Source organism: Buteo buteo, chromosome 8 (assembly GCF_964188355.1).
Source record: "Buteo buteo chromosome 8, bButBut1.hap1.1, whole genome shotgun sequence".
Taxonomy (NCBI): Eukaryota; Metazoa; Chordata; class Aves; order Accipitriformes; family Accipitridae; genus Buteo; species Buteo buteo.
Genome location: NC_134178.1, coordinates 18,068,300 through 18,091,778, shown reverse-complemented (window position 1 = coordinate 18,091,778; position 23,479 = coordinate 18,068,300). Strand labels below are relative to the sequence as shown.

Sequence of the window (23,479 nt, the reverse complement as noted above, 5' to 3'; positions counted from 1 at the left end):
GGTAGTACACTCTGCACACAGAATACTGAAGACAATGATTGTCAGGAAAAGAGCAGAAAATGAATTGAGCAAATATTTTTGATTTGTTGGTCAGAAGGAAGAAATAATGTTAAGTTAACCTGACATAAATGACTGTACAGGTATTGGAGCTTTTTAGTAAAACAAAAATTGGAATAGTGTTCATTCTACTTTAAATTTTTATTCCAACCTCCAAAGTTCAGTGTAACCTTTTATACATGAAATAATACATGCAAGTATATTTCTAAAGGAGGCATCTTTAAGAAATAGAAAGTTGAATAACATTCTTTTAAAATAGTCAAAAACATTTACTCTTTTGCAACTTTTCAAAGGCTTTTGACTCTGCTTATCTTGACTTGTCTCTCACTGTAGTGTGAGGATCAAGTACGGCCGAAGTATAGAAAGGCAGTGGTGTAATGACGAGGGTTGCTTTTCATCAAGGCAGGAGCAGAGCTTATTTGCTCCTTTCTGTTGTATGCAATGTAGATGGCAAGAGAATATGCTAGGCTGGGAGCGCGAGAGAAGGCAACAACTATTTCACAGGAAAATGGGAAATGTGGGAGAGAAATTGAGGTTGCAGGTTCAAAAAGGGGAAAATCAAAGGACAAAACAAATAAAGGGAGAAGAAGTTACTCAGGAAAAAGACAAACAAAAGGAAGGAAGAAATTGAAAGAATTTAAAAGAACATTGTGTAGATTTTTTTGCTAATAAAAATAATCATAGCTTGCTTTGCTGTCTTCACTCTAACTCTTCCTATTTACACCAGCAATATCTAGTACAAGGGACAAAATCACTCTGGAATGGAAGACAGGATTGAAAAGGAAGAAAAGGGTGTGGAAGCGAGAACACACCACATTTAGGTCACAGAATGTAATTTAATTTATGTTCCAGAAACACACATGTATTTCCATAACAGATGTTTTTGGGTATCTAAGTTTGGGTGAAAGGGATGGGATGGCTGGTTATTTTGAGCACTTGTTATATTGCTATTACTAGATAATGACCCTGGATTATGTAGTTAAATATTAGAGTTGCCATGGTTGCTAGCTGTATCTTATATTCTTAGCACTGGCTGGTTTTCTCTTTTTCCTCCCCCAGACAATTCTAATATAACTCTCCAGAAAATATCATTTGATCACCACCTGGTTTAGGATCACTAATTTTCTTTGCCATGGATATGATTTCTTTTCCTCCTTTTACACATATTACAGTAGACATGCAGTGGAGATGTCTGCTTAACTTTGTGAGATCCTTCTGTATGCTTTAGCACGCTCTTGTGACCAAAGGACTGTTTCTAAGGTCTCAGGTCCAGATGGCTTCTCCAGGTACACTATTTCTGGAGTGTCTTTTACGACACTGTTGAGACAAGCAGTCTTCAGACTTTCAGGTACTGCAGAAAAAGATTGGTGTAAACCATACAGGCAACCTTTTATCTTAATAATTTTCCCATTCTAGACCTGATTTTTCATCATCTCACGTGTATCCAAAATACATGTTACTTGCCAAATAGTGGAATTTACAGCTTTTCTAATACAAAGAGAAACCTCAACTTGCCCTATTGCAGTGATGAATATTTATGGACCTTTTATGTGCTGGCATCTGACACATATTTTCATTTACATTAAAACAGGCTGTCTCATTGTTTTAAAAATTAATTAGTAGACTTTGGACACGCAAGTTCAGTCTCCTCACTCAGCAATTACCTTACACGGTCTCATGATTCCTCCTGACGTGAAAGCCATGTCAGCTATTGGAAGAGTAAATGACCTTATGGCCACCACAATACACAGGTACATGTTAGCTGGGAAGAAATGGGTAGTACCACAGATGCATGATCCTGAATATGTTGTTCACAACAGGAGAAAGTCAAGTCTGCCTCTTTGCACTGTGGAAGCTGTTTTCCTTGAGTCCACTCCATCTCCAAATACACTTAATCTCCAGATAGTTTATCTATCTGCTTCGTCTGTCACTTTTCTTGGTATCTATTCATTGTGACTGTTACTGTAAAGGATTTCTGTTATCTGCATGGTCAGTCATTAAGGCCAGGACAAGAGAAATAATTTCCCTAAGACCATACTGGGTTTTTCTCCTGCTCTGGTGTGGCTTGTGGTTTATTGGTTTATGATGCAAATCACACTTGACTTCCCTTCCCACCCAAACCCATCCCGAAAAAAGAACACTTAAAGTGTACATTACAGATTGTCTCAAAGCTTCAAGTACCTCAGCACCATTTTAGAAAATACCTTATCAATGCTGTTAATATTTAAACTCAGGGTAACCATTAACAGAAAACACAGATTAAACAGTGCTAGATGTATTTATTAGGCGTCCATAACAAAGGCTAGATGGTGCAAGAGCTTAGTATGGTGTTCTTTAACCTCTGGAAGCTAAGTTCAAATCCTGGATTAGATCAGAAGCAAATGTTAGTTACTGTCCTCATCCTTTTGTGAGCTTCATAAACCACACCATTCATAACATTTAGCAATTCCCTGGTACTCTAATTTTAGATCTCTGGCAGGCTGGCAGTATTTGCCTGAAACTTCACCCTACCCTGTAAACAGGTGTTGATCCTGATGGGAAGGGAATAAGTAGGTTCTGCTGACTCAGAAGTGGGCAATTTTACTCCCTCAGTCCAAGGAAACTGTTTTCTGCGAGGGAGGCCCTAGAATGTGGACTACAGCAATGAGTATATTTTGATTTGAATGCATTTATATTTTGTTTAATAGCAAAGCTAAATCCCAGGGGACAAAAGAGTTATCTCTGTTGCTTGAGTATTACTGGAGAGCAGCACGAAAGCCATGCCTGCACATAGCCTCATCTTACCAAATCAGGACTGACATTCATTAATAGAGCTGTCTGAGTTTGCACACTGTCTGTGCTACTCCTGGCTCAAGTCCAAATAAAGTAGTTAGTACCTTTCCTTTACACTTACTAAAAGTTCCTGTGGAAAAGGTTTACCTGCTTTTAAGATGCTGATTACTGCTTAGTGTGTTCACTGTATCTCCCTTTAAGAACCTTGTTAAGTGTAAGAAAAGTATGGAAGAATGATTCTGAATTAATTTGTTTGGAACACTTCTGAGTAACAGCCTGTAATTTGAAAGAGCTTAATTTAATCCTTCAGTCCGGCATTGCACCAGTAGAATAATTGCAAAGAAATATTGCTGAAGCTCTCTTTTGGTCCCAAGAGACAAAATTCTTCTAGAGGAAGCCCTAACAGACTGAAGTGATTAAGGCTGCTGGACTTGTAAAATGTCATTGTCTCTAAATGCATTTCTCACCCTTTAAAGCATACATGCAATTACTCCTTCGTGGCCTATAGTTCCATTAATAGGAGCTGGAATATCAAACTGTCTAGCAAGATCAGCTCATCTTGGCCAGTTTGAAAATTGGTTGATCTAGCATGGCCCAAGCAAAGAGAAATGAACTTGTTGATGGCTTGCTGCTTTTAAAATTGTTACAACTCTGTTGTGCCAAATGTTAATAGAATTCTGCTGAACAAAAATATGCTCTTGATATTTTCTCTTGAAGAGCTGGTTGAATATACCTTTCACCTGGTGAAAGGGAAGAGAAGAGGCTTTGCTGCAGCATAGCTGCTATGCGTTACCTCAGTGGTATAAAACAAAGCCAACATATTTAGCTACAGGAGGGTTTCTATATACTTCAACTTCTGGATGATTTAAAATTGCTGTAATGGCTGCTAATTCTTCCCTTCTTTTTTTCTGTATGGGAAACACAGTTGGAAGAAATGAGTGTGCTGGGGGTCTCTTCTAACTTGTGTCTCCTTGAACTGCAGTTACTGTGACCATAAACAGTCAGCTAAACCATGGGCAAACTGCTATCACTGAAAGCTGTAGTAAAGACAGAGGAAGATCAAACCGATCCTAAAAGAAGGCCACATAGAAGTGTTTTTCAAAACCCAGGTGCTTACAGCTTTGCTGCTGTAAGTGGTAGTTTTGCAGCTGTAAGTAATGTAAGCGATCAGCAAATACTGAAATGTTATCGTTTCATGGATACTCTGCCCTGTGGTGATAGAGTTACTGATCTGTAGGAATTTCCTGTCTGAAAGCACTGGTTAGCTTGACAAGAGGGCTCCTTTAAAGACTGCAGCGAAAGCTATCCACTTTGAAGGCATTACATCTTCCCACTGATGATCTACAAGCATTGTTTTGACATGACTGAGAAATAAAGTCACAGGGCTATGAACAGTTAAAGATTAACTAATCTCTGAGATAGAATGATCAGAAGAACTAAGAACCTTTTAGAAGAGACTTCCTGTAGCAGGGGTGAATAAGTGATTTGACTTAAAGGGGGAAAAAAGCAGAGGCCAGGCTAGCCTGCTGGGTAGCTAAGTGGAGAGTGATTAGATACCCTGTGAGTTACTCATGCCTTCAGTGTGTTTTCTTTTAAGAGCTCTTTTATCTTAACTTGTGCTGACGTAATTTCAGTTGATACTGTACAGGAGACTCCAGCTCCTGGCCAGCTCTGGGAATACAGGGCACTGTGTGACTCCAGAGAGAAGCAGTAGCTTGAATCCTCCTGTGTCTGCTCTTAAAAAGACCAGGAGGGGTCAGGTTTGCAGCTTTATCACTCTTCCTGTAGGACTAAGGACTGAGCATAAGCACATTATAGAAACAACATACGTAGCTCAGATTTATGTGCCTAGTATTTACTAGAATCGTTTTTCTTTGTAGCAGAGAAAAGGAAACCAGGCATACTTCACAGAATTTACTCATAAAGCTAACCAACTGAGCAAAACCCCCCTTGCTCTCTTTCAGATATGTTTAGTATTGAGAGAAAAATGAATTGTTATTCTTCAGGCAAAATATTAGCATGTGGTCTCCAAGAACTTCATTCTCCCCTATGAAATGCATATTCAACTCTTACTGAAGTTAGAGATACTTGAAGGTCCACAGCATTTTACAGGTTTTGTCGCTGAACAGCAAACCTATCAGAGGTTTTGGCAGCTTCATCTTTTAAAGGGAAAAGGAGGACTCTAACAAATTAATTTTCAAGGTCTTTGCTTCACAAGAGCTCAAGTAATACCATGTTAACACCTATAGTTCAGCTTTAACCTAACACACGACGACAAATTTTTGCATGCTGCCATTTTTAATCTTTGGGTTTTTTTCATAATTGTCAGAAAGGAGCTGATTGCCAGGCTGGAACAAGTGGAAAAAGAAAGCATGGATGCTGCTCAGCTGGCGAAGGAGTATGCAGAACTGACAGAGGAGAACCGAACACTGAAGCTGGCCCAGACGCAGTGTGTAGAGCAACTGGAAAAGCTCAGAATACAGTACCAAAAAAGACAGGGGTCCTCATAACTCGCAACTAGCTTATGTGAGGCAGTTACTACAGGATTGGTCCTGTGCTGCAAAGAGATTTTAAAATAAAGATCTGTTTAATATGTTATAATACTTTACTACAGATACAGAGTATGTAGAAGTCTATATTTGATTTAATGCTTGCCAGCCAGTAGCTTAATATAATGGATATTTCATCCATTATATAATGGATATTTTATTTCAAGTAACATAATTGAAGTTAATCTATCCTCATTATATGTTCTAGTAGATCAGATTTCCTTTCTAAACATATTTCTTCCAATTTAAGAAGATATGGACACACTAGAAAATGATATAAATAGTCTCTGTGTTGGGAATTTGGACCATACTAAGGCATACAGCAGGGACAATGTTAATATATGGAATACATGTATGTTAATTTTAGTTTGGTGAAGATTTTTTTAATTATTTTCCTCATGCCTAAAGTGTTTGGAAGTTATCTTAACACAGATCTCCTCACTGGTAAAAATTATACTTCATTATTCCATGTCGACTTTACATTGTTGTATAAAATCTGAGACATTGCACATTAAAAATTGAAGTAACATAATTATTTTTTATCAAACGAGTGTACTGGCAGTAATAGTTTGCAAGTTATGAAATTAAAAGGAAGCAGATGAGATCAACCTTTCCTTCCTCAAGCACAGAGATAGCTTGAAAGTCTCTTTATTGTACTTTTTGGCATGCATGAAATGAAAAATTAATATATGAGTATCACATCATAGTTTCCACTGAGAATATGTCAGTAAAAGTACTGTGAGGATATTTTGTTCTTATTTTCCCATCTGTTTTGAAACATAAGTGGCTGTAAGTAGGGACAGGAGTTCCGTGATACACAAATGACCTGGAAGTAAAATGTTAGTTTTACTTCCTCTATTTATCCCTGTATTTTCCTAGATCAACTGAAAATTCTTTGTTATACTTCCATTTCTATTCATACAGTATTTTTTTCATTAAAAGCGGATATAGAAAAGCCATTTTATGTTCTGAATGTTCTTAAATCACCCTGTATTTTTAACTCTGCTTGACAGATGCAGCTTGTTACATCTTTGTGAGGTTGGAATTCAACTTGATGTGTCATTAGTACTGAAATGTGTCTTAGTAATTGAAAACTGGGAAATTAAGATTTCTGCCAGAACTTTTGCTTTGATTATTATCACTAATCTATTAGAAAAATGGGATTTTCTGTTAATCAGAACAATTCCTGGGAAAGTCTTTTGACACCAAAATGTTCCCCTGTAATTCCGGCACCAAAGGGGACAAAAAAATTACAGCTGCCCTTTATTTCTCTGTGATAACTATGTACAGTATTCCCTGCAGATGAAAACAGTCTCCGCATTACTACAAGCACTTGACACTGCAGTAGGAGAGTATGAGGAGGTAGCGGGAGAGGACAGCCTTGTCTCCACTTCTCCTCCTGAGCCGCAGGGCAGGGGCACTGCTTACTCCCTTACCCTGGCACTGTGGAGACACAAAGGGAAATCACCCGCTCTGAGGCATGTGCTTTCTGCTGGGATGCTCTGCAGGCAGTAAAACTCTGTATTTATTCCTCTTTCTTTGTTATCTGAGGGTCCAGTTTTCACTGTATCTTGTGAAAGTTGAAGAGAAAAAAACATAATGAATAAAAACCACTTGGGATAGCAAGCCTGGGAATGCTGGAAAAGCCTTGTCTGAGTTTTGCGCTGATGGGAAACATAACCTGTACAGACTTCAGGATTTTGCTTTGAGCACAGGATGCTGCATAATCTGAGATATATCATTTTTATCTGTATTTATGTGTTTTGAACAACAAGATTGTCGTTTTAAAAATTGATTTGCTGATTTAGTCACAGATTTTTCTATCTAGCTTTGGAAACAGCCAGACTGGTGATTTTAGTGAATTCATTGGAAACTGCACAAAGTACATAAAATTATTTCATTAGCAGAGTGACTTTGGATGCAGATAGATCAGACAGCAGAACTTTACTTATAGATAACTTTGTTCACCTTTTATTTTCTATTTAAGTGCAGCCATTATGTTTTAGATGTCAGAATAATATCAGATCATACTCTTTGAGAAAAACCTGAGGAAGAGCCAAAGTCATGTGGAGAAGGAAAGCTGGGCATCATTTGTGACATACAGTGATTTGAGAGTAGCCAGGGAATATGGCTTTTCTAACCTATAGAGACTGACCAGTATGGAAGTCTTCAGGAAACATTTTTACAGGTGTACAGACACCAAATCTGTGGTGTGGTCCCGCTACCAGTCTGGCTAAATATGGAACTCTTAAAACATCCCAAACTAATTGAAGTCAGAGATCTGTATTTGATCTGGACTCTGGCTATTTGTAGTCAAATTTTTCCTCTTGCTTTTAGTTATGGTGAAAGTAAAAAATAACTGCTTTGTATCAATATATTTGCCTGCCAGCATGGATGCTTGTGTGCCTGAGAATAGTGACTCAGAGAAATTGCATCACAATCCAAATGAGTAAAACTGAAATAGAAGTACCAAGGACGAAAAATTAAAGTATCTCACAAAAACAATTTTTTAAAGAAAAAATAGCAGCGAAATGGGATTCTAAGACAGGAGGGTAGATAAATGGAATTTTCCAAAAATATTCATAGGCAAGTGAAATTAAAATGCAGAAAAGTCAACATAACCCAGAAGATCATTCAAGTGTTGCAAAGAGTACGAATGGCTAGAACAACCTTCTGAGAGGTAACTGCTGTATCTATCATACATCTCTTGATTTTTTTATCAAGAGCATAATAATGATAATGTTCATATTCAATAAATCTCCAATTTTGACATGCTGAATTTTTCTTTAGATGTTAATTCAAACTGCATAGCTCTGCTGACTTAATAGCTGAAATTAAGTTTTTTAAGAAAACATTTGTTTGTCGTATTTATGCTGTATTTTCCAAACAGACAGTTATGATTTGTGTCCTTCTGGAGAGGAGACCTTAAATTGGTCTGCTAGCTAGGTCCATTGTAAGTATAGCACTGTAAAAAAGAGTTTTATACAATTATTTCAAATAATGTTTTTACATCGTATTTCACCCAAGAACTTAGAAGCCAGTTTCAGCTTTTGAGTTCAACTGCCAATGAAATGTTCCATTTTATAACTTCTGCCTACAGCCTGTGACAACTGCAGTTGTATTCAGCAAAACAACAGCACAGTCTGAGGCTCTTGCTGGCAATTCACCAGTGGTCAGAAGGCAAGGAAAGACACGTGAAGGGCTCAGATGACAAAAGAAGTTGCTAAATGCATACAGCTACATAGGTACATTCTGTTACACAGATAAAGTGTATTTCCTGCTATTATCCAGGTTATTCAGGTTAGTAAAAGTAAGCAGGCCACTACAATGACAAATGCATTTGCTTCAGACCACTTAGGAAAACAGTGAAGTACATGGGTTTAAAAAAACAAGCCCTGTGCTTTCCATTTCCTATTATTACAAACTAACTTCCTTCCATCATAACAAATGCTGAACAAGCTCAATTTAAGTATTCCAGTTAGCAAGGATATGACTCATGCAGTCTTGAAACAGCCAAAGGCCAGGGTGATTTTACACTTGAAAAAAAGTCTGGAAGATAAGGACCTGCAGGTTTGGGTTTGGCAGCTTTTTTTTTAATTTTTCCTTTTCCAGCATCATCTTTATTTTGGCTGGTTTTGTGAATTAATAATCTTTGGAAGTGTGTCACCCCCCCCCCCCCAGAGGCGTTAATTGCCATCTAGGCCTTTGTGAGCATTGCAGACTGTTCACAGCAGGTACAGATATGCGAGGGTACAAGGCAGAGGTGTGCTCTCAGCCTTCCTTTGAGCTATGTGGTTGAGGAGCTCTGGCACGTGTCCATTTTCTGCTCGGACTCCAGTCACAGACTGCCTTGCAGAAACGAGCTAGTCGCCGTCTTAGTCACGGAGTCACTTGGTGGTTTTTCCTGCATAAAATTCTTTGCTTGTTCAGCACACAAGATGGAAGTGTCTAGAGGAGCGGGGGATGCTGCTGTCTGGAGGAGCCTCGCCTCTCTTCTCGTGGAAGGTGCGAGGTGTGCAATGACCGAAGAAGAGGGTTGCAGGGAAAGGGCGTTAGTTAGGTCCAGGCAGCGATGTAGCAGGGGGAGCGCCGGCCCTGGCCAGCAGGATTGTGAGGAGAGTTGACAAAACCTGGGTGCTGGCATGACTCTTCTCTCCCATGCACAGACTTCCACAGACATACGTGCACACCCACAGCCCTGAGGGTCTTCTCCCTCCTGCTAGAGGGTCCTGGCATGTATATGCGTGGATGATATGGTGAACATCCTTGGAAAACCCATGATGAAACTGTCTTCATGACAGACCTGGAAGGTCTGCAGCAATGGAGGCCTAGGGCTATTACTGAACAGGTACTGAAAAGCTGGACCCCATTGTCCATCCTGCTGGGCTTCTCTGGGACAAGAACAGACATTTTAAATTCAAAGAAGTCGATTCTTTTATAAGAATGAAAAAAAAAATCTACCTTGCTTGGGACAGTGCCAGTCACCTCTAGGTTCTTCAGCGCTCCTTACAAGGGATGTCATGCGTTACTCATACCTGTATGAATGAAAGATAACAATCGTTCACAAAAGACTGTTAACCTCAGCCCAGGCTTTCTAGACTGCACAGTCTGGTGTTTGTTTACACTGTAGAAAGCACAAGATCTAGCATATGAGTCACTCAGCTTTTCTACACACCAATCACCAGTTCCCCCTTCTAACCCTCAGTTCCTCTAATCCCCCCCCTGCCCCAACCACAACCCCATGCATCTGTACCCCTTACTGAGTAAGCAGCATCAGTCTAGAGCTCAGATCCAGTTGACTGGTGATCTCATGACGTAGTCTGATGATCGCCGTGTGCTCAAGATGGTTTCCAAACATTACAACCGTACAAAGTTTGTGGTTTGGTGCTGGTATACGGCAGCAAGGCACTCTGCCAACATGCAGGTGCTGGCTGTGAGATATGCTTGCTTTCTTTGAACTGCTTAGGAAAATATGAGAGCGGGTGGTCTGTGGATTTAGTGATTTGTCTGAATTTTGTATTAGATTTTAATACAGAAATTAAGGAAATGAAATGAGGATGTGTGTGCTGATGTAACAAATGTGTGGCCAGATGCCAGACTGTGCCTTGGGTGCTCAGGTTGACTAAAGTGATATGAGAACTGTAAGTGATGGAAAGGAAGTAGTTAGAGCTAGGAAGAGGAACTGGTGAGTGAGCTGTGTGCCTTAACTGCTTGCTTTCTCGCTTTTTATGGCTTGCACCAGTGACATGTATAGGCTGTTGTCCTTAGCTCAACATTAAGAAGCTTTTGTTTGGATGTTTCCCAAGGCTTTTCCAAGCCTAGTCTATGCAAACATTTTGTAGTGGAATATTTACTTCATTAAAGTTATGTTTTTGTCTAATATGTCTAGTATCGACAAAGCTATACTGCAATAAAGATGCTCACAGCATTGCAGATGGTTCCTCTATAGAAAGAGGAATAACCAGTATCAGTATATGACTCTTCTCCTAATCATAGAATCATAGATTCATAGACTATCTCAAGTTGGAAGGGACCCATACGGATCATTGAGCCCAATAGCATGCCAGCTGCTGTATTTGCATTAAAGATAAATAAATTACAGCCTTGATAAATAGCCTATGTATAGTGAAAACTACACTGAAGCTAGAGCACTTCAGTACTGAAATAAATGCATCCCCACTAATGGGCTTTTGCTGCTTTCATCGCGCAGGTAGGGTTTGGTGCTTTTATTAACTAGATCCCCAATTACCCACGTGAAGGGACAGTGATGTAATGTTCTGTGATAGCAAAACTTCCACCTCTGTCTTGTGACTTTCCTACAAGTGTATGACACATCTCAGCTCACAACCCAGATTGCCCTGTGCCTACAGACTTCCTCCACAGCCACTGCATCGCAGTGCTCGCCCCAGCTCCCTCCTTTGACTCTTGCTTTTCACACTCCTCTGCTGTGGTTGGATAGCTGAAATAAGTCCACCAATATGAATTTTTAAGAGTAGTCAGAAGCAAATGCATCATTTAAAAACATTACCTGCTAAAAACCTTGACCGTCTTGTGGTCAGACCCTTTTGTATTCATGTTATGCAAGTACATCAGTATATAGACTTGCTGATTAGATGTCAGTACAAAATAATACAAGGCAAGTGTTAATATTCATGGAAGACAGAGGCACATTCAAACATACTCCTATAAATACTGTTCTAAATATTAGGTTTATTCAGGGACCTCATTCCCTGGTTGTGTGTCTAATTAGAAAAAAAAGCCCACTACTCATACATGAAACAGTACCTCATTATGAAGTCATCTGCACCAAGAAGAATATGAACACTTATTTTTGAAATAATTTCAAAAAAGGACTATTCTTTCAAGGAAAAAAACACATATCACAGTTCCCAGCTAATATAAATTACATCCAGCTATGCATTAACTGCTAAAAATGTGCTTAAATCTATTTATAACCTTTTAAATAGCTCTCATTAGTTTAAGTCTGTGAAAGATACCCTTACATTTGACTGTATGAGCTCCCCCTGGTGGGTAATGTGACATCTCCCACTACTGTTAGGAAGCAGAGATACCTCAGTAAATGTTTTGGGTATACAATTATGTTTGTCCAAGTGGAGTTTTGTTTATGTAAGTGTTTATAGCTACTAATTCTTTATATATCTAGGTATAGGGCAGTATACTAATTTCTCACCATCTGATCACATCTGAAACTACCAAAAGAGTGATATCCAATATTTTTAACATACTACAGATACTAGCACAAAGGTGTAGTTTTCAACAACACATTGGACAGCAGCTAACATGAGCACCCAAGTTAAATGAGTTCTGGCATCCTAGAGGAGCTGAAAGAGTTCATAATACTTACAAATTATATTGTTATAGCTTAATTTAGCCAAAGTACTTCTGTTGAGTTCAGTTGGTTTTATGTGCCTGGAAATCTGGCCTATATGGCTTTACTTTCTCAAAGTACTAGACAGTAGTAACTGATTGCAGACACTTTATGTAAAAACCACTTATTTAATGGTACAAAAACGAAGTATCAAATGTGCTTTAAATAACACGGAACAGCTGACTGATGTACTTCTTTTTTGCTGGCAAATTTTAATATGCCTTAAATCTCATACAGCCTGGTACTCATGTGTTACACTTTTCTAAAAGAAAACACAAGTGTTATCTTCCTATTTTTCTCTTTGTATTTAGGGTAAGTAATCTGAACATGGGAAGTGTTAGACTTCAGAAGAATGCCCTAATACATGGGCAATGTTCTAGCCACAGTTCAGTTTCAACAACCCAAAGTGGTTATGCTGGAATATTAGGATTGTTTTACCAGCAATTAATTTGGTGGCTCTTGCACACAACAACCACGTTTTTGGAAAATTTGGGTTCGTAGAATGTTTTGGAAGGAAAAAGAGCAGAAAAAGCATGCCAGTAAGTTTGCTTTTCTACTTTAGCTATTTCAGAATTCCCCTTTAATTAACAAAAAGAGGTTTATGTTTTTGTCACTTGGCTGAAACCTGGCAAGAGACAAAATTCTAATTACACTGTATTTAAAGGTGAGGCATGAAGATGAAAGAAAACATAAGCAAGATTTTACCAAAGGCAGTGGACAATATTTTTGCTAGCAGTTTCTGATAGCTGTGTATCTCCTGAGTATGACTGTACATGCAGTGTTTTCAGATGTTTATGATATTCTCCTTATCCTATTATTTCTATTCAAGAGACTTTTAATTCACAGTCTGACTGCCAGAGTGCTCTGATGTAAATCTACCACTATATTACTGTCCAAAAGGGAATCATCACTGAATTTTTATCAAGAGAAAGTGTCATTTAAAAGTACTTAACATTGCTTCTGAAATGAGGGTGTCCACATCTAAGTAAGCAGGGCTGCCTGGTAGGTAATGAGCAATGCCAAGAAGGCACCACATGGTAAACTGGATTTAGGCCCTGGTTCAACACAGCATGTTACCATGGGGCACTGTGGCCACATCAAACAAATCTCTTGAACACATACCTAACTTTAAGGGATGAGTAGTTCCCACTGATTTGCCAATAGGACTATTCACAGTGTTAAACTTTTCTTCATGCACTGAAGTGTTTTTCTGGATCAAGGCCAGAGAGACCAGCACCTCAGCTTGAAACCTGACTGTTGTAAGTTCATTGGAATTTAATTACATGCTTGGAGTGTTTAAACACCGTGCTGTGTTGGGGCCTTTCCGTTGAGCTGCCTGTCAAGGAGCTAAACAGGTCCTCACAGCGTCTAATAGCAGGGAGGACCTTCATGCTGTGAGGTGTGTACAAAACTCAGGCATTTTGCTCCAGCACCTTGATCTGGGTCTAGGTCCACTTGCAGCTGCCAAACGAACCAGATGCTGGCATAAGATGTCAAAAGAAATGAAGAAAACATTCTCTTTTGTCGTTACTGGTAAGCACATTTGTTCCCACTTGCACAGCTGCAGCCATGCCAACCCTTATGAAGTGGCTCTGTAGGGCCATTATATGGAACTATATGAGTTTAAAAAAAAAGCAAGTAAATACAACAGAAGAAATGTCAAACATTGACAAAGCACTATAAAACACATCTAGAAATGGCTCTTAACTAGAAAAGTAACAGCATAATACCGTTAAAGAATTTTAGAAATACTCTTCTTGCTTTTCTTTTCTTTGGAAAAATTTAGCAGAAATACTGGACTAGGATGAAAATGCCCTGAGTGTCTCCATCAGATAGGTCCATTCCTTCTTTCCTTTCCCTTCACATGCCCCTGCCTATTCTTCCAGTAAGAGGAGATCTCAGCTGCTTCAAAGATGAGATAGAGAAATAAATGTTTTTCAGAGCTGTGGTTGCAGCACCCTTTTCTTGGAGGAACTCCCCTCTGCTTTTGATGTAGGGACTGGGCAGAGGAGGAGTGCTTGGGTTAAAGGTGTGTTGTCTGCCCTCCACATGAATGCCTGCTCAAATTTGGATGTGTAATAAGCATATGAAATTTTCAGTTTGCATGTGGCAAGTAGAGACTTAGAGCTAAAATATTTCCTAGCTGAACTTACTCTGTAACCCAAGAGCTTCAATGCATTGGTGACTGTTCAGCACACAGATTGCTCTCCCCCACAAATGCATACTTTGGACAGGCATATATGACCACAGACAATTTTGCTTGTGATTTCATCTCACAATTTGATTCTCCCATGCTGTCAATACCCTTCCTTTGGTCATTGTAAATGGTGAAGGAGGAAGATGTCTTGTTTAAATACAAAATGATCAAACACCTGGACCCAGGAAGGAAGAAGACTCTGCCTTTAAATTTGGCTAGAACCCATTGCTACTTTTCTGATTTGCTTTATCATCACTAATCACTACTAATCAAAACCAAAGCTTTTCCTTCTTTGTCTTTCCCCTTCCCTTCCCTTCCCTTCCCTTCCCTTCCCTTCCCTTCCCTTCCCTTCCCTTCCCTTCCCTTCCCTTCCCTTCCCTTCCCTTCCCTTCCCTGCCTTTCCCTTCCCTGCCTTTGCCTTTCTTTTTTCCTTTTCTTCTTTTTTATCTAGTCAGGAGTATTAAAACATATGCTTACAAAAGATAAGGAACTTAAAGTAGAGTGCCTTTATAAGATAGATAGGCAGTGAGCTCAGACCTATCATGATATGTACAGCTGAACAAACAGAATGACTATTTCAGTATGATCTTAAGCATTTGGAGCTTTTTGTTTGATGATGCACTTTCCTATTTCAAGAGTAGGAATTTCTTAATATCTGTCTGAAGCAAGCAGAGGATTTATGAAACACATCATGTTCAGCTAGTCTCAGCCTTACTGTAGCATTATTGAGGACTTTTATTTAAAAATAAAGAAAAACTTCCAGCCCCATTTAATTATTTATTAAATACATTTCTAAATACCATTTTAGTTACAAGAGTCAATGCCAGCTAAAGGATATTAGAAGAAGAGGAGTAGTCCACAGTGGGCTTGGATTTAATTCAAGTTTTAAAAACTAAGTAGTGTTTGGGTAAGCAGCATGCAGTAGTCTTTCAGGGCTTCATTCTCAGGGACTGGGTAATAGGGCTTTCTGAACATCTTATTTTTGAAATAAATAAAAATTGACATATCACAGCAAGCCAGTCTTCACCTTTGAAAATTTAGACTGTATGAAGATCTCCTCTGACAACTGACAAGTACTTGGACAACACAGAAAGTGCCCCAGTTTAAAAAAGACACGAGCAATTCAGATTGCATGTTATCTGGGCGTGATGCTATTCTGGGAACAGAGTCAACAGCAGAGAGTAGGCTTTTGTTCAAACTGTAAGTGCCTCCTATAGAGGTCTTTTACTTTTCCACTGACTGTATAGGGACCTTGGGGTCCAGTCACCCACCCGTTAGGTCTCCATGGGCCTCTTCCTTACTGCATCTCGCATCTGTATAAAAAGCCATTCATTCACTTAAAACTTGGCTCTCTGCACTTAAGTATTAGCCTTCTTGGAAGGCTGTTAAAACTGAGACTCCTCGTACTCTGAGTCATGCTATGTGGACATAAAAAGTACCTAAAACTCGGATTCTGAGTCGCATCAGCACCAAATTGTTCTGTCTTCACTTGAAAAACCCCTCTCAGAAACCAAATACATATCAACAAACTATTCTGCCAACCACACGAAGGTGGGTGTGGCATGGGTACAAACTGAGCACACATGAAAGGGAACTTGAAATCCTTATGGTATGTCTGGGCAGCTACAGTCATTGCTCTCCTGAATTTAAGGGTCTGACGTAAAGCCCCACTGTGTGCCATACACAGTACAGCAGGTTTGTGTGGATTCCCTTCCTTATGGAACCAGCTCCAACTTTTGCAGGGGAAAGTGCAGCAAAAGGGACTGCTCCACACCTTGTCTGGCTGATTCTGCCTGTCGCTCTTCATGTGACTGGCAAAAGAAGGCAGAGAGGTCTTCAGACAGAAAATGTGGCCATTTGTCACCAGGGCTCCAGAGGCACCATCAGGTGGCAAAGGCGGCAAAAAGACTTCAAACCTGCAAAGCAAATGCTCCCACAGCTCCACAGAGGCTCTGTGGCACTCAACACTAAGAGGAGATACAATGGAAAATGAGATGGAAAATACAATGGAAACATTCCTGTTAAAAAACAGTTTTAAAAAATATTACTGTGATGCTGCAAGGAAGATGTATGAGATACAAATGGACAGTTGTCTGTACTATATGGACAACTATATTCAAGAATAACTTGAGCTTTTTCAGGGTTCAGCCTGAAGCATCTTCAAAGTGGAACAAGATCATTTGGTACTTATGTAGTCTATGAAAGAAAAATATAAAAAAGAAAAACAACAAAGAAATGCTGTCTCTTTGCTGCTTCTGGTCTAAAACCTGATAAATGGAAATCCTGGAGACAGACAGCTGATTGGTGGTAGGACATTGCCTTTTAATATGTTGAGAGAAGAAATTACTTGGTGACTTGAGCTAAGAAATACAGGAAATACACCCTACAAACAAGTTTGCTCATCTGCAGTCTTTCACCTTCAGAGGGTTTTGATGATGCCTCAGTTTAAGAATAGATTTGTTTATTCTACCTTAGCAGAGTAATAAGGATCTGGAAAGAAGGTAGATATGAACTGTAAACCTTCGGACAGTGTACATGGGTCTTTTGGGGCTTCCTTGAAAAACTGTTTTGGACCATTTCCTTCATGTGCAGAGGACAAGGAGAAAAGCATGTGGTGGTTTCTTAGCAGCCTCCTCCCCAGAACTGGTCTGTAGGACCCAAAAACCCAGGACACATCTGCTGACTCATCTCCGCTGCTGCAGGAGCTCCTGGGGATTCCAAGCAGGAGCACACCCACGAGGGAGGGAAGCGCTGCGCCTGGGCTCCCCGGCAGCCTTTGCCATGCCCACACCTGCAGCCCACTTTGTCCGTTCCCTCTGAACAGCTGACAAGCTGATCTGGATCGCTATTTTTTTTCAGCTGCTATTCCAGGTGATTCCTTCCTGGATCTTGTTACTAATTTTCTTTAAAGTTGGGCTATGCACTTTGTGAAGTTGGCTCCAATTTCATCCTCCTTCTGCCTAATTATTTCTGGAAAGTCTGTGTGCAGTTTATCCATGCATCATTGGTATGAACCAACAGTCAATTTTGATAAAGCAGAAATGTTTAATTTGAATGCTGTTTATAAATAGTCTTGGGACTAAACTTTTCTGTTACCTGTTCTTTCTGCTAGAACTTTTATTCCTCATGTCCTTTTGTGAATTGAACCATTTCATTGTGTTTTTCGTTAGAACTGCTCCAACCTGCTGTCAGATGGCTGTTTCTATAGAAAAATTAATGTAATACCCATGCCAAAACTTTATTAAAAAATGGAATTTATTGGTAGCAACATAATAACTGTCTTAATTTATTAACAGTCAATTAACTTTCTTGATGGGCAGATTTTCCCTGATTGTAAGAGTCTCTAGCAATAAACTACTTGTTTTATAATTATTTTGCTTTCCAATCTGTTACTGACCTGTTGATTTATTTTTCTTCAATGCTCTTTTGAGCCCCTTCTTTACTTTTTTTTTTATTATTATTTTTTAACCAACAGCAACAACTTTTCTCCCCAGTATAAGCGTATTTGTCTTTCACTGCCTGTAGGGTAGGGAGAGGACTCTATCTCTAGTATGTCTGCTTTGGCACTGATAGTCTGGAGGCACCTTTCCTGCCTGGAACCCATTTTCCTAGAAGTTTGTTTCCTGCCTCTATCTGACAATGCAAACATATTTTGTACTTTAACAGTTTCTATAAGCAGGATGAGTTTAAATTCAACAGACAACGATACAACTTGTCTCAGCACTTCTGATTATTTTTCTGGAGGATTTTTTGGTTAACTAATTCTTCTTCATTCCATCAGTAGTTGAATTTTATGCTTTCACTGTAACGATTTTCCAGGGCATTATCTACCTAAAGACTATTTTTTTCCTTTGGATGAAGCTTCATTTTCAATATATATATATCCCATAATACTTGCTTAACTATGGTGGCCATCTTGCCAATGAATCAAGTACATCTTGGATCTGGAAGTTAGCTAGCATAGCTGGTAATATGTTGTATTTTGCTGTTTAAAGCCTTGACAGCATCTGAACAAGCTCAGTTTAATCCAAGCTGATTTTCACATTTTTAATGGCCTGCTGCCTATTTTTATAACCCATCAATACAAGCTTAAAATAATGCACATGGATTAAAATAAAATCCTTGTGATGTGTCTAGGAGAGTAGCTATTTGATCAACAAAAACAGGCTAATGTCTGGAGAAGTAATGAACAGAAGGAGGTGAGAAGAACCAATGAAAACTGGTGACGGCAGTTTTGTTATCCGTGACTTTTTACTAATTTCTGCAAAAATCATTCAAAAAATGCTCAGAGGAAAGAAATGGAAAGCCTTGTCAGCTTCAAGGACAGTGTCCTCGTCACCAGAAAACAGGTTAAATAGGTCAAAGCACACATGCGGAGGACGAACGCTGATCCTCTCATGTTGCAAGTGGGTCCTTGTCCAGCAAATTTTGCCAAATCTGTGAGCGGGGGGGGAAGCAAACAAGAAACAGGCCCTTGAGGTTTGAGTAGTGGGGCTCCCCACCCAAACTTTATGCTTATATTCTGTGGTATGATTCGCAGCCCTGAGGTAAGGGGCTGAGCACTTTCTGTTTCCAGCTAGGTGCCCCAGACAGAAGGCAAGGTGCTGCATGTTGCAGGAGGCCAGGCCTCACCTGTGCCTGTCACATGCGCTGTGCTTGCAGCAAAAATGCCACTCAGCACTCCTGCAGCCCAAAATTCAAACCGAGCATTTAAGCAGGGACGAGGCACCAACTTTCTTTGGCTGCTGCTGGCCTGGGTATACTGAGATGCAGAACCAGAGGCACTGAGAGGATGCTCAGGTCAAACAGGGAAGGACGGAGTAAACTTAGCCATGTTCAGGAGGAGAAGCAAGGAACATATCGCTTCGTTCAACTTTTTGGATGTAAGTGGGCCTCAGTTTTAGATAACCAGGTATATTTGTTTACCTAGATATACCTAGGTATATTTCCAAACTCCTCCCACAGGCCAGTATTTGCAGTCGTGCCACTCTATCGCCAGCTCACGGCTGCCGTTTTAACTGCTATACCAAAGGCAGTGTGTTTGAAACACACTAGCTGTTTGACTTGTGAAGTTGCCTCCCTCCCCTTTTTCTCCGGTTAATATTTTACATCTTCTAGCTCCCCAGAAGAATCACTGAAGACCAATGCTTGCAAATAAAATGTTGTTCTTTAATTTTTCAACACAAGCTTTTGTTAATGTCTTTGCTAGTTATTTAGGCATAAGCTGGATGTCCTACCTAAACTCAGGGTAGAATTGCAGATGGGTGCACAGACCCCAGCTTATAGTGACCCTTCCGAGGACACTGAGCACAGCAGATCTCCTCAAGGCTCGGCTGTGCAAACTGCTGGGAAGTTCCTGGGTGCGAGTCTGCTCAGCTCTCGGCGGGGGCACTTGCTTTCAGATTACAATGAAGGGCCTGTAGGATCGTACATTGCTGGTCAGAGACCCCCGTCACAGGCCTCATCTCATGAAAATGCTGGCCTTCTTGATTGAGAGATTCATCATCTTTATTATCGTTCATCGGGGTATACTGATTTATAGTACCAGTGGAGCTGTGTCACCTTGCACCAGGTGACAGTGCACATTAACTCACGTCCTTCTGGTTGTTCCCCTGTTCTAGTAAATCAGCTATGTGCAGCAGCAGATGGCTGCTCCACAATACACAATATTACTCTTTATGTAACTGTTAAGATACAATGTCATTTAAGGAATTTCATGACAAATACGATAAATGAGACATTTAATTTAAACATCATTTTATATTTAATATTGAAAATAACAAGATAGGACTTCAGAGGTAGCTTCTAAGGTGGATTTCTCTATTCTTACCAGCATCAGCAGTGCAAAAACTTGGCAGAAGTTGAATTCAAACAACTGCACCACTTGTGATAATCTATAATGTTATTTCAAAACCAGAAAGTACCTAGAAAATGCAACTGACTCTTCAGTCAGCAGTTTTTTGCGCTGCATCATTTCCACTGTGATTGGCAAATAACGAAAAAACAAGCAAGCTGTTCATGTCCTAACAGAAATAAGCTTCCTTGGCACTGTACAGCTGAGAACTTTAAAAACCAAATCTATAATGCAACGTGCATTTGAGAAGTTTCTACCAATTTTTTAGTGGTTATCTAAAGTATTTCTCGCTTTATGCAACAGCGAGTATTGATATCAATGACAGCCAACTTTGTATTAATAGAAACATGTGAAGCTTAGTCATCATGCCTTTACAAATGCAACTGCCAACAATATAAAAGCAGTTATAAGTTTCTTGTTGGTAGAAGAACAGCCACTAATCCAAATAAAGATGACAGTGCTGACACATGACCTCTCTCAGTCAAAATGACAAGATTTGCACAATGAGAGACAGAACTGGTAGAATCTCAAACTGTGTTTTATTTATATATCAGTTTACATTTTAGCTGATCTGAATGTACTTTGACACACAGGTTTAGAAGCCTTATATAGAGACCAGTTGGGGAAAAAAATAGTTTTCCAAAGACAGTAAAATTGGTTATTATTGATTATTACACAAGCGCATTTTCTCAAAACTGTTTTTATACAAAATATCTGCTATTCCTTGTTTTTTAACATCAGTGCTTGGAAGTTTCCTTCCCATTCTGTTACATTATTTCAGCCTTCTAAATCATATTATACCACCAATGAAACTGCCAAGCAGTATTAAAATAACATAAATCAAAATGATGGAGAAAAAAAATCTCTGTTTCCTGATATGCAACAGAACAGGGTATGTTTTGAATAGATTTTTTAAAAGCTTGCTCATTCAGATCTTAGTGGGACTACTCCTCTGCTTATTGACATGTACCCTGTTAAATGTCTTAGCAGATGAAGGACTCAGCGTATACTATATTCCATTTTACTCTCTCTTTGGAGTATTTAGCACACAACCCTAGAGTTGTGTAATTTTGCATAAACATTACTACAAAGGCTATAAATGCCAATCCCAAAGCCTACGTTCCCAGCTAGAGTGGCAGGTCATTTGCATTCCTGAATGCTTCTGTTTCATTTATTGCTTTGTTCCAGAAACATTGTTAAAAACGCCCCTGGATTGTTCATCCTTACCTACGCCTTACAATCTATTAATAAGGCAGTAGTCACTACTGTGTACCTACATAATTTCTGTATGTATTTATTAAGTTCATAGAGAAAAATATCTAATTTGTGTTCTACTCTCTGCATGCAAAATATTGCATGGTTTTGTTACTTAAACTATCATTTTAAGATTTCTTCTCCTAGCACTGCATCAGCTGGGCAGTTTCTGCTATGTTTCTCTGCCTGAAAGGAATGTGCAGTGTAATATATCTCCTGGTGTCATATAATAATCATTGTGCAATAAAGTCACTAGCTGCCTCAGTTCAGTATGTTCTCCCCATTTTCTGAGCCCGTATGTGAAACGTGACAGGTGGTGTCATTTTTTACTGGGTAGTGATTCATAAGCATTTAACTAGAACATTGGTATTTTGCTCTTTCTTACAGGGACTTCATGCGAGATAATCACCACAATTTCTGATTTACAGCATTTGTCATAAAGTACAAGGCATTTGCATTTTATTAGGCAGTAACTTGCTTTCACATGGCGGGAAGGCATGTAAATGAGCACTCAGAGCTGAAGGTTTATATCTTATCAGGACCAAACACGACTGTGCTCTGCCGTGGCTGCACGTAGAGATGTAAACGGGTTGACCGTGACTTGCAAAACTCCACCTGAACCCCAGAATCCCGTATTTTCCAAGTCATTCTGAGGTGGAGGGACGTGAGGAGAAGTAGGTAACATACACAGGTGCAACACACTCTGGAGAACATTGCTCCTGTGAGCAACTCACAAACCCTGAACTGACCCTGCATGTTCTGAGAGATTAGTCAACAGGAGACTGCTCTGCTGAGCTCTCCCTCTGAATGCCCCAGTAGTAGCAGTGTGCTTGGCAAAAGCAGGTAGAGACAATATTGCTCTGGAGATCCTACAAATGGTCACATCTCTTAGAAAGGCTGTAAGGGTCTTGAACTCCTATGGAGTACACTCAACCAGAGACAACAGTCTTGCACAAAGTCCTAGTACAATCAGCTACATACTGGGATAGTGTTTGAGTCAACATAGCCAGAATTTGCTACAAAGATAAAAAGATGAGGATTTTGTACAGGAGAAAAGAGATCATAGTGGCATATGAAATAATACAAGAAAATTTATCTCCTAAGCTAAACAACAGTTGGAAAACACCTTACAGGGAAATAAAGGTCATGTTTGTGATTCTCCGTATCAGGAAATACGTCTGTGTGCAAAGAAGTACCCACAAGAGTTTGATTCTCTCCCACCCTTCTGGTAGAGTGGCAGCCCTTCACTCCCTCTGCTTTCCCTCCTCTTCCTCACCCCTCTGAATGCTTGTTGAGAGGTAAAGCAACTAACATGTAACCCAGCTGGTCTCTTCTGGGGACTGAAGACCCTACATGAGCTCTGCAAACAAGAGATAGGTGCTCATTTCAGGAAAGATGCAAAATATGCAATAGGAACTAGCAATCACCAACATACTTACAGGCTGTTTTTCATGACTACACTCACACCTAAGATACTTTTGTCCAGTCTGGATATTGAATCTGGTACAAGGCATAAAGTAACAGTAGGCTGCTGCGTGATCCAGGATGTCTAAATAAGTCTTCACTGACTTTTTCAGGTGTTTTTGCAGGGTGTTTTGAAAAGCTCTCAGGCTAGGTAAGCTCTGGCTGGAACAGCATCCAGGCTCCAACAAACACCCAAGACACAGTCATTAAGTGTAACATTTACATGTTTGCCCAAGAAAAACCAAGTCTCAAAAAGTGTTGTAATCATTCAACAGCAGCAAGAACAGCACCCGAAGTTTTTGCTGAGTAGATATGTCACCTTAGCCACTGACTAGGCAGCTTGGCCTATTTCAGCCCTCCTTTAGTACTTCATCCCTGTTAAGGGAAGGCTGAGGGGGGAATCTCATCGATAGGTACAAATCTGAAGGGAGGGTATAAAGATG

At 39.7% G+C, this 23,479-nt stretch overlaps 1 protein-coding gene across 3 annotated transcripts in view; it reads left to right on the top strand.

Annotated features, from left to right (window-relative positions):
• MAP3K7CL (MAP3K7 C-terminal like) overlaps positions 1–10,417 on the top strand; it is a 35,392-nt gene extending 24,975 nt beyond the window's left edge. For all 3 annotated transcript variants that reach the window (XM_075033853.1, XM_075033851.1, XM_075033850.1), the window contains one exon: positions 5,159–10,417. In XM_075033853.1, the coding sequence (XP_074889954.1) occupies positions 5,159–5,339 (181 nt within the window). In that variant the 3' untranslated portion in view covers positions 5,340–10,417. The remainder of the gene's footprint in view (positions 1–5,158) is intronic.
• Positions 10,418–23,479: the final 13,062 nt, after the last annotated feature.